Source organism: Heterocephalus glaber, unplaced genomic scaffold, assembly GCF_053883595.1.
Source record: "Heterocephalus glaber isolate CG9 unplaced genomic scaffold, H.glaber_assembly_v1.0 deba00001608, whole genome shotgun sequence".
Taxonomy (NCBI): Eukaryota; Metazoa; Chordata; class Mammalia; order Rodentia; family Bathyergidae; genus Heterocephalus; species Heterocephalus glaber.
The window spans coordinates 30,965,785-30,982,459 of record NW_028258379.1 but is presented as its reverse complement, the minus strand read 5'-3'; the positions used below and the strand labels follow the sequence as shown (position 1 = coordinate 30,982,459).

At 35.5% G+C, this 16,675-nt stretch overlaps 1 protein-coding gene across 8 annotated transcripts in view; it reads left to right on the top strand.

Moving 5' to 3' along the window:
* Ppp4r4 (protein phosphatase 4 regulatory subunit 4) overlaps nt 1-16,675 on the top strand; it is a 96,920-nt gene that overhangs the window by 24,466 nt on the left and 55,779 nt on the right. For 5 of the 8 annotated variants that reach the window (XR_002389603.2, XR_002389604.2, XM_004837056.4 and 2 more), the window contains exons 3-5: nt 2,997-3,099; nt 15,277-15,424; nt 15,923-15,996. Coding sequence is in view for 6 of the 8 variants with exons in the window: in XM_004837056.4 (XP_004837113.2) it covers nt 2,997-3,099; nt 15,277-15,424; nt 15,923-15,996 (325 nt within the window). In the remaining 2 variants the exon portion in view is untranslated. Of the gene's footprint in view, nt 1-2,996; nt 3,108-12,028; nt 12,133-15,276; nt 15,425-15,922; nt 15,997-16,675 lie in introns of those variants that run through there. The other 3 variants (XM_087195491.1, XM_021245081.2, XM_013066779.3) reach the window with 3 other exon arrangements.

Below are 16,675 nucleotides of genomic sequence, written 5' to 3'. Positions count from 1 at the left end.
AATGACTGTAAGTGAGAATAGACTTTGTAATTCCTGTTACATGTACTGAATTCCATCAAATGATTTTTCTACATTGATATGATCATGTGTTTTTCTAATTATTCTTTGTATATTTTACTGTATTTCATTTGATAATATTTTGTTAAGGATTTTTACATTTATATTCATGAGGGATATTGCTCTTTTTTGTTGTTGTTATCTTTACCTGGTTTTGGTTTGAGGGTAATATGTTATATTAGCCTCATCAAATGATTAGGAAGTGTTCTCTGTACTTATATTTTCTGAAAGAGATTGTGTTGCGTGGTGTTAATTGTTCATTAAATATTTGATTAAATTTTCCAGTGAAGCCATCTGGGCCTAGTAATTTTTCTTAGGAATTAAAAAAATATGAAGTCAGTTTTCTTAATAGTTATAAGATTATTCAGATTACTTATTTCTTACTGGGTGAGATGTGGCAGTTTGTGTTTTTTGAGGAATTGGTTTGTTCTGTCTAAATCATAAAATTATTGTGTGTGTAGAATTATTCTTAGCATTTGCTTACTGTCCTCTTGATGTCTGCACTGTTGTCTTGTTTCAGTTCTGATACTGGTACTATAGTTTGTCCCCTCTCTTTTTAAAATTTGTCATTCTTGCTGAAGGTTAGTTTTATTGATCTTTAAAAATAACCAAGTCTTTGTTTCATCCATTTTCTCTATTATTATTATTTTTTATTATATAGTGTCCCTATTTCTGGTGATTTTCTTTTCTCAGGGGTTTACTTAATCTGTTATTAATGCGCTATTTCTGCTTTCTTGTGGTTCACATTTCCAAGATACGTCATTTTCATTCTTTACTTTCAACTGGTTGATATTATTCTATTTGAAATGAGCTCTGTATAGGCTGCACTTAGTTGTCGTGATTTTTAATCCAGTTTGCAAAACTCCTGCCATCTAATTGATTTGTTTAGTCCATTTATATTGAATATAATTGTTGACATTGAAGCTAAAGTCTACCATTTTATTTTGTGCTTTCTGTTTGTCTTCTTTGTTTCATTTCTATTATCTTCTTGCCTTCCTGGGAAGTGTTTTGCCTGCAAATCTGTGAGATATTAAAGATAATATTTTTTCCTTATTAAAAGTTAGTGAATAGAATTCACTGAATATTCAGTATTAAATATTCCTAACATCCATTTATCCAGCTAGCCATCAATTCATCCATCCTTTCAAGAGATATTTACTGAACTTTCCCACTTCAGTTCTTACTAGTATTTTTGTTTTCTGTGGCCATTGTAACAAATTATCACAGGTCGGGTGGCCTGAAACAACAGAATATACTTCTTCACAGATCTGCAGTCCTCCCTCCTGGAAGGAGTCAGCATTCCCTGACCTGGCTGCACCCCACCACCTTGTGGCTCTAATGAAACTGCCCCTCTGTTCTGTATTTTCCTCTGAGTAACTCCTTTAAGGACACGTGTGTTGTTGGATTTAGGGAAGACTCAGATCATTCAGGATGATCTCTTCATCTCATGGTCCTTTTGAAAATTCAGAAAACCCTCACAGATTCTAGGATTAGAGTGTAGACATACCTTTTAGAGGGCCACCATTTGATCCAGTACATGTAGTATTTGTATATGTGCTGCCGAAGCGAGCACTACATGTAGTATTTGTAAATGCAACTTTGATTTCCCTTTTTTGATTCTCTCCCCATCTTGACATTTTCTATTTCATATTTGACATTTTTCTCTTTCCTTCTCAATTTTATCTATTGAAGGATTCACTTAGAAAAATCCTTTGTTAGTCAAAGGATTCACTTAGACAATAGTGAGAACAGTTAAAAATCAGTGTCACATATTTCACAGCCTACCTTTTTATAGCAGGATAGCTTCATTTAGAATCCTAATATGCTTTTTATGAACAGAATTGATAAAACTCTGAAGCAAAAGCATGCTACTTTAAAAAATTAAAAATGTACTAAAGTCTAAAGCACATATAACTCAAATAGTTCCATTTGAAGTGAAGTAAAAAGAATTTAATTAAAAAAGCAAATGTTATGGCATTAGCAATTAATAATTAAGTTGCTGTACATCATGAGTAGGTGAATTTCCATGGAGGTCATTTACTAGCATCTTTTTTTATATATTTCAAGTACTTGCAGAAATGTCACTTAAGAAATATTTTAAAAGCAAAGGATTAGGCTGGGGATGTAACTCTGTGATAGAGTGCTTACCTAGTGGGATGAAAGCCCTGGGTTCCATCCCCAGTACTGAATTTTAAAACAGCAAAAGATTTTTAGGTAGTTCATGGAAATAGGTTTTCAGAAAAATCTAAATACTTTTCAGGTTACTTATGCTACTAGAGTATCACAGAAACTATTACGGTAAAACTTGAATGAATATTGTGTCAAAAAGATGTTATGTAAGTATACTTGGCTAAATTTTCGAGTATGGTATGTATGTATCTTTTAAGAAGTTTCTGATAGGGCCAGAGATTTAGCTCAGTGGTTCCACTGCCTGCCTTGCAAGCGCGAAGTCCTAAGTTCAGTCCCCAGTACCAAGGAAAAAAAAAGAAGTTTCTGACAATTAATGAAGCCAGTTTATTACAACTAGTTTATTACAATTGTGCTCAAAGAAAGTTGTATGATTTTCTGTAGTTGATATTAGTGTTATTCTTGTTGGTGCTATGATTATTATGTTAACATTATAATTTTTTTTACCATTTATATATATGTACATATTTGTAAAGCACAACAAATTGACAGGTCACAGGAAAATGATGCAGAATTTCAAGGTAACGACTTAATAGTTTCAAGACTTAAAGACATGTTTATAGAGAATCTTATTTTAGCACCATAATATTTTCATGTATCTGTTATGATTTACTTAATGAAATTTTATTCCTGATTTTATTTTTATATCTCACTGATATGTTTAAAACTCTAAATCAGTCCATTTTTTTATTATCATAAGCCAACAATTGAGTTTATAATTACAAATTTAAAATTTGTGTTTTCTTTGTAAGTGCTGGTCAAGATATTCAAGGAACAAGTGTGATTGCAAATCTTCCATTTTTGATGCGACAGAATCCTACTGAGACACTTCGGAGAGTTTTGCCAAAAGTCAGAGTAAGTTGGTATGAAATAAGATTTAAATTTCTCATTTCTTCCCAGTAGCGTATTGCCATTCTTGGGAGAAAATTTTGGAGCTTTGATGCAAAGCTGGTATTTCGTATCTAAAATTTGAGTGGGGAAAACATTACCATACACTGTAAAGATTTCTTCAGTAAGGTTTTCAGTACAGATATTTTTAAATTAACTTTTTAATATCTCAAAACCTTAATATTATAAAATCATAGATATCTTGATGACTAAAATATAAATTAATACACTAATGTATTTTTGTGCAACATTGATAATGTAATTTAACTGATATTCCTAATAAAGGTCTTTTGGTGACTTGTAAAGGATCTTGGCGTAAAGATTACATTATAGCCATTTCAACTTTGGTTTTATATTTATTTTATTGATTCTTAGTTCCTTTAAAATTAGCTTTCCTGATATGAACAGAAGTGCTTTATGTACTACCAGATTGTTTCTTTTGACTGCTTAATATCAATTATTGATATTGTCATGAAATACTTAATCACATTTATTACTTATTTGCACCTATGGGCAAAGTCTTTTGCTAATGAGGTCAGACAGTGCACATACTAATGGAGATAATGTTTGCTTTAGTGCGCTTTGTATACTTTGTGTTTGGTTATCACCATTTTCTTAAATTTTTATAAATTTATATATGCTTAAAACATGGTAGCTATTTGTGTGTCCTTGGGTTTTATTTTTAAGTATACAAAGCATGTTTGTAGTTATTGCAACTTAGGTCAGGATTGTGTTATTTTGCAAGGTGCCCACATTTCTGTGCCGGCAGTGTGATAGTTTTTAATGGTTACAATGGTGAATTGAGGTGATACTTATTTTGGCATTGCATGTGATTCACAAGTGAAATAAGTTTTTTCATGTCTGTTTTCCCCAGAATCATGCCATAGTTTCAGAGAAACACAGACAGGGTTTATTTTCACATTGAGTTTTGGAAATAGTGATTGATCTAAACTTAGTATGACACTTGGAAATGCCAGTTAAATAACAGGAGAAAGAGCAAGTGTTTTGGGCCCCTTGACTACAGAGTTAATGTCAATAAACACATACAAGTTAAAGCCCAAAATATAAAGCATTCTGCATAGTGTTGAACTGGCTAATCTGGTCCACAGAAAGCATATTGAATGTCCAGAGTTGTATAAGCAAGAATAAAAGATGAGAAGTCAAAAGCAGTGACCTTTGGAGGTCTCTAAGATATTTTGCCAAAATTCTCTTGCTAATGGGTTCACAGTAAAGGAGGTTAATTAACATCTCCCAAGAAATCTTAATTTTATGGGAATGTTTAAAGGTTATGTATGCACGTGCATACACTTGGGAGGGTCTGGGTTCAATTCCTAGCACCAAAGAAAGCAAGAAAGAATGTATACTCATATATACCACATATTTTACACAATATCAAATGTATGTTCTGAAACTATAGGTATAATTGAGTTGTAGAAGATATGGTTCTAATGAGCTTTTAAAGTAATTAAAATTGATCTATAAAACAGGACTGATTAGATGCAAACAAAGAAAGTACATACTGATTAGTTTGTACTCAGAAAACATTTACTTATTGCTAAATGATTTCCTTCGTTTTTTAACTAATCAACAACCATTTAATTAGAACCCTCATTTATCTTGTCCTGTAGTAAGTTTGAAAAAGCTACCCAAAAATGTAGAAAAGTCTCAGATTAAGCTCTATGTCAGGAAGACCTAAAAACTATGGAAAAGAATTAAAGATCAAGTACATATAATGGAGCACTGTGTTGTTCTTACTTTGTGAAAAGTGCTGAAGAATGAAGAAAATTAGAAGGGGATAATGCCAACAATAACACTTTTATGGAGAATTTAATGTTTAATGTAGATAGTCAAATTTTTAATCAACCCTTTTTCAAATGATGAAACTCACACTTATGATGTGGAAATCATTTTAAATGTCACTGCATTCAGAGTTTAAGACTTATTGATACTCTGATTAATACTCTTGATTGATACTTACTGATACTCTTTGGATCTGCCTTGCTTGTTTGAGTGATTACTTCCCAGTGATCGAGCCATGACGGTCTCACGCCCACTTTAGTCATCTTCCCATGGCCAAGTTTCTTAGTTAATTTTATGAGAAAGCAAGCTTGTATCCCAAAATGAGCATTTAGTAATAATGGCATTCTCCTTCATTGGTAAATATTTACTGAGTACTTCTCAAGTAACAAGCACTGTTCTAAGCACTAGAGAAATAGAAGTGAACAAAACAGACAAGAAACTTGACCTGAAGAGGCTGCAGTACAAAGGGAGAAACAGATTTTAAAGAAGTAAACCAAAAATGTAAAATGAAAAGGGTGGAACTGTTATTTATAATAAGGGCCCTAAGAGACACAGTGATAAAATAGGAACGTAACCGGGAGACCTGCTGTGACCTGGGAGGCCAAGAAAAACCTCTGTGTTTTGTTTTGTTTTTTGGTACCCAGGATCGAACTCAGGACCTTGCACTTGCGAGGCAGGTGCAGTGCCACTGAGGTGGCGCTGTGTTTTGTCTTTTTGAGACTGGGTCTTGCTATGTAGTCCAGGCTGGCCTTGAACTCACTGTGTAGCCCAGGCAGGCCTCGAATTCGTTGTGATCCTCTTGCCTCAGCCTTCCAAGTGCTGGGACTACAGGCGTGCATCACCATACCTAGTAAGAAAAACCTCTTTGTGGTGGTACATGCTTGTAATGCCAGCAATCTGAGTGACTGAGGCAGGGGCAGGACAAGTGCAAGACCTCCCTGGTCAATTTAGCAACTTAGCTAGACCCTGTCTCAAAATATAAAATAATGGGTTGGGGATACGTAGCTCAGTGTGAAGACCCTAGGTTCAGTCCTAGTCACACACACACACACACACACACACACACACACACACATCCCAAGAAATAAAGCCTATTTGAAGAGCTGAACACTGAAGTGATGATGGGAGCAGCCACGTGAGAGTCAGGGAGGAGTGTAATCCAGGCCTAGGGCTTGGTGGAGCTAAGAGGGGCAAGTGCGGCTGGAAGCCAGAGGGTAGGTGTGACTTGGGGAGAGGCTAGAGAAATAGGCAGGGACAGGGCACACAACAGTTGGTTTTTCAGTAGAAAGAGATTGAAGACTTTTTAAACAGGGCAATGACTTAATCCCACTTACATTCTACGGCCGTCATTTTGGTTACCGTGTGGAGTGGATTGGAATGGAACAAGTGGGAAGCTTTGGCACTGGTCTTCATTATTTTTGATGGTGGCTTGGGTTAAGACAACTAATAAGGACTGTAGAGAGTGGTAGAGATATCTGAGATATATCTGTTGGGGTAGAATGGAGAGAACTTTGTAATGGATTGGACTCAGGAAGTGAGGCATGACTTCCAAATTTCTTGTTTGAGCATCCAGTGGTTTTGATGTTTTTTAGCATCTTTGTCGATGATCTTTTAAATTCAGGGGGAATTATAATCTGAGTACTTAATAATATGGGTCTTATAGGAATGATATACTTTGAAGACTATTTTTTTTTTTTTTTTTTTTGGTACCGGGATCAAACTCGGGACCTTGTGCTTGCGAGGTAGGCGGCAGAACTACTGAGCTAAATGCCCGGCCCTATTGTTGATATTTTTAATTCTCTCAAAGTATATCATTCAAGTTCTGTATGGGCGAAAATTTGAAGGATATTCACCAAAGAATATTGTGGATAGCCAATAGCATAACAAAAAGAATTGAACATCGTTAGTCATTAGAGAAAGCTAAGTAAATGTACTGCACACCTATTTTTTAAAAAACCTGACCATTCCAAGTATTGGCAAGAATATGGAACAACTCAAAACTCACACTGCTGGTGGGAATGTAAAATGTGCAACCACTTTGGAAAACAATTTGACAGTTTCTCAAAAACTGTAAACATACATTTACTGCACCAGTCATTCACTTCTGAGGATTAAGAAAAATTGAAGCATATGTTTACTTAAAGACTTGTGCATGGAGATGGGTATGGTGTCACACACCTGCAGTCTCAGCACTGTAGGAGGCTGAGGCAGGAGAATCATAAGTTCTAGTCCAGCCTGGGTGATTTAGCAGTTTAGCAAAACCTTGTCTCAAAAGAAAAAAGAAAAAAAGGGCTGGTGCTAGCGATGCAGCTCAATGTGAAGGCGCTGGGTTCAGTCTTCAGTACCGCGTTGGAGGGGGTACTGACTTGTACTTGAATGTTCATTGCAGTTTCTTTAAAGCTGAAAACAACTCAAATATCTCTCCACAGATGACAGACAAATAAATTGTGGCACAGCCACTAAATGGGATAATACTTCTTATATATTCTGGATCTAAGCCCTTTGTGGGTTATGTGTTGAAATATCTCCTACTCTGATATATCCACATATCTTAGATTTTATTTTGTAAGCAACATGATTGGGGTTTATTTTTAATCCAGTCTGACACTATTTTAATTAGAACAATTCATCTACTTACATTTAACTAATTGAATGTCATCTTACTACTGTCTTTGCTTTTCTTTTTGCCAACTGCTCTGTGTTCCTTTTTCTCTTATGTATTTCCTTTTTTTTTTTGAATTAGGTAGTTTCATTATTCTGTTCCTTCTGCCTCTGTCAGCTTGGAAGTTATATATTCTTTTACTTTGCTTTTGTTTAATGACCCTAGTCATTAAAATAAAGACATGTTATCAAAGTTTAATGGTCATTGGTATTTTTACCTTCTTCCTAGATAATACACAAGCCTCATAACTTTAAATCCATTTAATCCTCTTCTAATTCATGTATCATTGTTGCCAGCTATTTAAATTACATATTTCAAGCCTGAAGATGTTGTTATTGTTTGATATAATCAGTATATACTAAGGTTATCCACACATTCATGTTTTGAATCAGTGTTCTTCCTGAAGAGCATTCTTTAATTTCTTTGGTGCAAGTCTGCTGATGCCAAATTCTTTCAGTGTCTGTTGGCCTGAAAATGTGTTTTGCACTACTTTAAATAGAGGTGCATTAGCACAGGGTTTATAATGCCTATGTGGGGTTCTTTTTTGCATATGTGTGATCAATGGCTTATTTTCTTCTGTCGTATTTGGAAAATTCTTAGCTATCATTTTTTCAAATATGATTCTGCCTAACCTTCTCTCCCTTCTTCTAGGACTCCAGTTTCATATATGTTAGACATTTTCATAGTAACTTCTGTATCTTTTATCTTCTTTTACAGACTTTTTTTTTCTCTTAGTGATACATTTTAAAAATTTTATCCTGGCCCATCTTCCAGTTCACTGATTCATCTCTGTATACCCTCACTATGATTTTTATTGTTGTATGTACCTGGAGTTCCTTTTGGTATGTTTCTATTATCTGTTGTTTTGCTGATTTTCATTCATAGTATCTTAACTCCTTATGTACCTGAATAGTATTGATTGTGTGCTTGACCTTATACTTTTTTTTCCTAGTACTGGAGTTCCAACTCAGGACCTTGTGCTTGCAAGGCAAGCGCAGTGCCACTGAGCTAAATCACCGGCCCCCGCTTGATCTTATACTTGACAGATAATTTGTTGAAGTGGATTGAGGCATGAGAGATATCTTCCTTCAGAAAGGAATGTGCTTTCTTCTGGTCAACACTGAGCTGCACTAGCCATAGTCTTTCTTAATCCCATTTCAAGTATGGGTTGGATTGGGGCTGGGCTACTCTCTGTGAAGCCTGGCTTACTGCAGAACCCTTACTTCTGCTGCAGAGGGGCTTCGCAGGGCCTTGGCACAGCTGTCAAAGATGTCTGTGAGCTCTCACTCTCTCAGTACCTCCTGTAGAATCAGCAAATATCCCAAAGGGGAGAAGCAGCCCTTCAACCACGTGCTCAGTTTTCTTGGTTTTCATTATTGCTTCTCTTTTGGATAGGTTATGCCTTCATGCCTTTATGCCTTCATGAAGATGATTTCTGTATTCTGTCCAACTTTTACCCTTTTACACTTATCTTTACCAGAAGAGTTGATTAGAATTGCTCAGTTTGCCATTATTGAAAGAGGAAGCTCCTTTTCTTTTTGTTTTTTTCTCCTCCTCCTTGGTTTACTTTCAGAATAGTATTATCCTGTGTGTTTGTTTAAATCCTCCATAAGCTCTATACAAACATATATTCCTCTACTATTCCCTGTAGTCAGCCTACTTTTGTACAGCTCAGTTGATTTTCTAATGATTGGTTAGGAATAATCTGGAACCTGAAACTAAATATTCTGCCAAAACACTGTGATAAATCCCTTACACTGTATAAACATTGTATTCTTAAACACCCTTATTTTGTTGAAGTAAAATTGTTTACAGTGGCAGTTCTTCATTTTTGTTTGTTTTTCTCTGTAGGAAATCTCTTCCACATTCATGTATTTAAATTTCATCTATATAAATTCATTTATTTATAGCAGATATTTTCAGAGTACCCGATCTCTACTTATAATCTCTATTTACATGTTGTAAAGCCATCTCAGAGTTAACAGATGCAAAACTGAGCTCATGATATTTCCCCTAACACCTGAGCTTCTTCCAGGATCCTCTATGCTAATAGTGTTCTAATAGTCTCTTCCTGGTTTACAAGCTGGATTTGGTGAGTCATCTGTGATAACATTGGTTCTTTTACTACTCACTTATGTAATCCTGTTTATTTTATGTCTTAAGGATTTCTTGAATCTGTTCATCTCTCTCTAGTCACTATTAAGAGAGTTTTCTGAGATAAATTTAATAACTTTCCACAGGGACCTCATCTTTTGCCTCCTCCCGTTTCTCTCCTGATTCATTTTCAACTTCACAGTCAGCATGATATTTCAAAGCATTTAAAATTATAATTTGCATATTCTCTTGCTTAATGCATGTAAGTCTTTGCATAATTGGGGCTGTCTGTTTTACTGCCTCAGCAAAACCCTCTCACTATATGCTTCAGGCACACGGATTGATCTTTCAGTTCTTTGAATCTACAAGCTATACCTTACATCTCAGTGCTGGGAACACTTTTCATTACCACTCATCTTGCTTTTCTCTCTCCCCACTCCCATTCTTTGACTAGGTATTTTTTTCTCTACACAAGTTAGTTATCACTTCTCAGGAAAGCCACCCCTGACACCTCAGAGGTCACCTATTAGGTGCTCTTTTGATGTCCTATACATCTCATCCTTAGCTGTTTTCATGGTCTGAAGAATAGAATTAGCAGTGGTATAAGAATGTAAGGTACATTGCTTGTCCTGCTCTTGTATGGCTAGCTCTTCAGCACCCAGCCCAGGGCCTTGAATGTAAATGAGTATTTCTTGAGTGTTTGAATGTATATAACCAGCAAGAGTTATGGGAAAGTAGAGAATCATATATTCATAGCTTTGACTTTCTGCCAGTTTCCCAGAATCCCTAGTATGATACTGATATTTAATAAATCACTGTAAATGAAATTAAAGTTGCATTATCTTCAGAATTAGATTCTTAATGAACTACTTTAGAGAGAACTTAGAAGATAATAAAGTGTAATGACTGACTAGAAAAAAAGCTGTTTCCATTTGCTCATAGAAATTGCCAGACTTTCCATTGCTACATTTTTTCTTAAGAAGAGGGTTTTTTCAAAAAACAATTTAACTATATTGCTGTAATGGATCATTTGAAAACAGATAGGTTCTATGCACTTATAGAATAATATGTTTTCTATAGCTATCACATCCAGTAAATAGATATTTCTTTAATAAGTACATATTTTCTTTACAAAGTTTTAATCTTCTGCTTTACATTTTAAGTCTAAATTATAAAATTACTTATGAATCTAATTTATTATGTGTAAAAATGACTTATCAGGATAATCCAACTGGAAACTCAGTTTCAAAAGCATAGTCTTGAAATTTATTTATTTTGTTGGCCTTCTGATTTTACACAGCAAGATATTTCATCACACGTAAGCAGTAGTTATATAATAGTTTCTGTCCCTTGATAGAATAGGCTCTTCGAGGGATTGATATGTGTACCTCCTCATGAACCTTATATTTAATCACTGAAATACAGATTTAAAGAAGGGAAAAGCACAACCCTTTGTTATTGATGTTTATTGTCTACACTTTGATTTCCCTCCTAGACTGATTTTCTGTGCTCTCAGCTAGTTCCTTCACCCTTTATTTGATGTGAAATGTGGCCATCAGGGATAAGGAAAAGAATGAGGTAGCACAGTTAATTGTTACAGGCATCTTAGAGTTCCAGTTATTCCTATTTAACTGAGTTTTAAAGTCTTCTACACATATTACAATTTTATAATGAAAAGACCTGTTAATTACTGAAGATTCCCTCAATTGTTACCCACAGTACTCCAGATATTTGACAAGTCCTAGCCCCATACTATTTTAAGGCTTAAATCTCTATCATTTCATTAAAATTAACAGTAAAGTTCTCTCTAAAATGCAAGAAGACCCTTTGTAATTTTGAAGATCATTTACCTTTTACTAGCACCATTCACTGTTAATGTGTTTTTCAGTTTTATTCAAAAAGATTAATTTGGAAATATGTGAATCCAAAGTATTCATATACATATACTTTTTTGGAATAAGCCAATGACTTATGTAATGCTTTTTCATATTGTGTATTATAAAGAGAAATATCTTTTGATGGATACCATGCAGGTTTATTGGAGACAGACTATTCCCCTCTGCAAGGAAGGTGTTATTTTTTTTTTTTTACAAAATAATTCCTTGCACCATTCATACTAACTAAAAGGATGCATTTTTAACACAGAAATGTCTACTATATTTTCCTTCCTTGAGTGGGAATATTTTTTAAATTTAGAAATGTCTGTTGTCTCATTTATCAAATATCTCATTGCGTTTTTGAAGAATTGGAGTTGGGACGCCAGCTGTGTAGTAGCATGGAAGAGGAATGGTTGCTGCCCTTAAGGCATGCACTTAAGCAATAGAGGAATTTACTTTTCAGTGTCTTCCAAGGCCCATGAGGATGCACACTTATTTATCCAGAGAGCATGGATCTCACATGCGTTTGTCCAGAGGGTATGACTCTGTGGAAGAGAACACTTATGGGTAAGTATCAAGCTCTCATTGTATTATGTTCCAGAAAAATATGTTTAGAAGTCAATTGATTTTAGCAGTGATAAAATCTCTTAGTCTGTGCTGGTTTCTCAACAGTGGACAGTTCCAGATGTTGAAGTCAGCATAACAAGAGAAAAACCCAAATCCTGATAAGACTTGAGGATTTTTCGAAAATTAAATGCAAACTAGTTGGGGCAAATGTTGCTGCGGGAGTCAAGACTAAGTCATACAGTAAGAAGAATGAAGCCGGAGTGCTCCTCCTGTTCCTCTTTGCATACAGTTTGCGTGTGTGCAAACCCAGGACTTAATGACTTAGGGGGGCAGAATTCAGCTCTTGGAACTTAAGACAGCAGACTCATCTGAACTGGAATGTACACCGTGGCCCTCAAAATTTATTTTAATACTGCTTTGCAAAGTCCTTTCTGTTTCTAAATAAAGCTATGCCTCCTGGAACCTGTAAGTGATACATATTGGCCACATCAGATCTTTTCAAGTGTTTTCCAAATTCAAAATTGTTAGTGTGGAACACCTGTTCACTTTAGAAACAGTGAGATGAGGGAGATGGGAGGGTTGGTTTCAGAGACCAATTATTGCATCTACTTTTACCTTAATATCCCTTCTTTTTTCCTCTTAGCCAGAAACTCTTAGCTGAAAAAACTTGTATAGTAACATTTGCATATGTGATATGAAAGCTCAGAACAAATCAAAACAAAACAGCCACCTAAATATGTAGTAGATTTTCTGGGAATTAACTATAGGACATAAGCATTTGCTACAGCAAATGCCACTGCCAAGTCTACTGCACACACGAAGGCTTAGTTAGGACTGATGTAAACCATACCTTAACCGATAATGCATGGCTGGGCCAGATCAGTGAAGAAGAATCCCTGCTTGGGAGTGCTTTGGCTGCTGGTGGGCAAGAGTTAAGCAGTAGAGTTGCCAGTTATTACCTCACTGGTTCTCCACAAAACACTTCACTGCTGTGTCCTCTGCTGTAGCATATGTGTGTTACCTCCCATGTGATGACAGGCAGTGGTCCCTCTGTGCCCAATCAAGGAATCTGGGCACAGGCTGTAAATCACAGTTACAGAGATGTTGGGCTAGCACATGGCAGAAACAGCTCTTATGGGCACGATAGAGGATTGAGAATGCATAACTGTGTGAACCGGTTTTGCTTTACCTTCTCATTCTACCAATCCTCCATCTTTAGGGCTTACTTCAAAAATCCCTTGAAGCCACTTTCTAGGAGATGTGGAAAAATGTGTGTGAAGAGAGGACATCCAGAGCAGAAAGTCTGAGTGAAAGGGTATGAGATAGTCATCCAGCAGTTATTTAACTGGATGTCTGCTATGTCCTAGGACTTGGGAGTCTAGTAGTGGACAGACAAAAATTCCTTCTAGTTGGACAGACCATAAATGAATGACTCTGCTGTTATGTTGGATGGTGGCTATGAATAAGCCTGAAGAGGGGGTGGTGAGAGCTGGGGTGGGAGTAGCTTTGTTTAAAACAGAGTAATCAAGAAAGAACTCATAAATATGTGATAGCTGAGTGGAGGTTTGAAAGTGGTCAGGCAGCCACCATGTGGCAGTCTGTGCAAAGGGGAGATTGAGGACGGATCCTGTAAATTACTGAGAGGACTTTGATTTTGAGAGAGAAAGAAAGCATTGGAGAATTTTGAGTAGAAAAGTGACATGAAATGACCTACTTCTTAAAAATCTCTTGGCTGTGGTGTAGAGAATAGGTAGCAGGGGGCGATGAAATAACAGACTAGGTAAAGGTTATTAGAATAATTCAGGCTAGAGATGATGTGGGCTTGGATAGGATGATAGTGTTAGAAGTAACAAGTGTCAGATGCTCAATCCATTTTGAAGGTAGATCCTTCAGGATTTAACTAGTCTTTTTGGAGTGAGAGAATGAGACAAATTAAAGATGACCTTGAAATTTTTGGGCTGAGCAACTGAAAGAACAAAGTTGTCATTTATTGTGTACTGAGATGAGGAAGACTGCTGGAGGAGCAGGTTTTGAGAAGAGATCAGTTAAGGTGTGGGCAAGTGAAATTCCTACTTGATATCCAGGGGTGGTGTAGACGATGATAATTGGATATACAGTGGTCATTATTTAAATGCTCATTTTGCACAGAAGTTGGTAAGACTAAAAAAGTTGTTTAAGTGACTTAAATCTCTATGAAGATGGTGCTCTAATTCACATTTTATATACAAGGAGATAATACAGAAATATTAGTTTTCCTAAGATCACAGAAATAAGTTTATGACTGTAAGTTCCATGATGTTCAGATGTTCTAGTAACTTAGTTACAAAATAGACTTATAAGGGAATCTCCATAATCGATTGAATGCAAATACTTTTAGCTGCCTTTATATTATACACACACACACACACACACACACACGTGCACACCACAGAGACTTAGAGAAGTATAAGTAATGTCTTTGATGAGGTTTACTTGATTTTTTAATTTGATATATTGAAAGCTTATATTCTAATGTAGGCTTTAAATTTGAATATGCACTTAAAAGTTTTAAATGTGGTGGAATGGTATTAATATAAGTGATTCTAAAAATCAACATGTTTAGAAATTCTTTTCAAATGTTCAGTTCATGGTAATTTATGTTCTTACCAGCTGTTTGATGGGGAGAATATTTGTACACTCTTTAAGTTTGTTCCTTTTTATAGTAGAATACATAATTTTATTTTTAAGGCAGAAATATAGGTAATGAAAATGTGTGATTGCTTGAGCTTCGGTGTTACTATTCTAGGTAGGATGACATCTGTATAATACTAGTAGCAAAATGGAAATTCCAATCCATCAAAAATGCCTACTCTTGTTTAAAGGTTTATATACTGTTTATAATTTTCACTCAATAAAGCAATGGAACATTATTTATTTTATAAATTCTTAAAACATTTAAGGTGTCAGTGGTCCAGTGAGTTAAATTATTAGGAAGAGATTAATATAGTTCTCTTAAAGTAGTAATATGAATTATATGTTCTTAATGGTCATGTGTAGTAATTTGTGGAATATGACTGTGTATGGTTTCTGTATCCTTGGATTTTAAAATACTGTAGCTACTGACCTCTCATCTCTGTCAATAGCAAAGTCTTTTTGATCACACAGGAAGCCCTGCATGTTGCAGGAGTGGAAATGCAGTTAACGGCTGCCGTGTCCTTTCTGACCATCCTGCAGGAAGAGTCAGTGTCCACCCATGCGTATGCCCACTCCTTCCTCCAAGTGATTCTCCTGCACCTGGAGCACAGGGACACAGGTCAGGATCCAGCGTGCAAGTTACATGTTTGTGTAGTGATTCTTGTAAATGCCATGGTGTCGTTCGGCTTCTGGGAGCCTAAGAGGTTATTGAGAGGGCCATGCCGGGACTGCAGCAGTGATGTGACTTAAAATGGCCATGGCTGTCTTTTCACAAGGGTCATAGAATTCAGTACCCTTGCAAGGGGGAAGAGCTCAGTAGTTCATCTTCTGATTTGATTTATACTTTCCTCTTAAGAGTTTTTTTCTTTTACAGGTGTGTTTATAATATTATATAGCAAAACAGCATGTCTTGATTTACAGATACCCCCCATTACTTTTAAATTTATGAAAATTTTCTAGATGTTGGCTAAGACAAAAAATAGAACTTCTTAGAATAGTAATAAAATAATGATTTATGCTCTTGTTTTATCATTAAATGCTATTGTACCTATTAAAGTCTGAGTTGAAACTGCATTTATGAGATGTTTACTTAGCCTGTTAATGTCTGCATCATCAGGTGTCAGCAATGCATGGCTGGAAACTCTTCTGTCTGTGATAGAAGTATTGCCAAAAGAAACCCTGAGACATGAGGTAACACCGTGATTTACATTTTTTTGTTTGGTAAACTAAGTCTTTCAAAGTTTTTTCTTTTGTCAAAATTGTTTCTAAATGAGTAAAATTGTTTCCCATTCTGAAAGCAACAAATACTCAGTGTAGAAAATTTAACTAATACAGATAATAGAAGGGAGAAAAATAATTCACACTTCTATAGTTGGACTCTTAAGATTCTTATGTATTTCTTTTTCCTTTACATGGTTGCTCCTTGCCATGTTAGTAATCATATTGCACTATATTATCGTTTTTCACTTAGTATTATTTTTCTGTTATTTTAAACTCATTTGGGAGTAACTTCAAAACAGTTTACTTCTTAAACATTCAAGGCTTTCAGGCTTATAATTTATTATCACAATAAAGCAGTAAGAACACCTCTGTAGAGATTATACCATGATAAAATAATTTCTTTTACTGTAGCTTCCAGAAAAGTAGAGTTACTGAGTCAGAGAGGGCTTTAACATTAAGCTTTTGACTAACAATATATAAAAATGCTACTTCTCTGGATTTTTATCAGCAATGGTATTCCAATTTAATTTGTTGGTTTAAAAATAGAATTACATCTTATTAGAATTTTTTTTTTTTGGTACCAGGGATCGAACTCAGGTCCTTGTGCTTGCGAGCCAGGTGGCAGAACCACTGAGCTAAATCCCTGGAC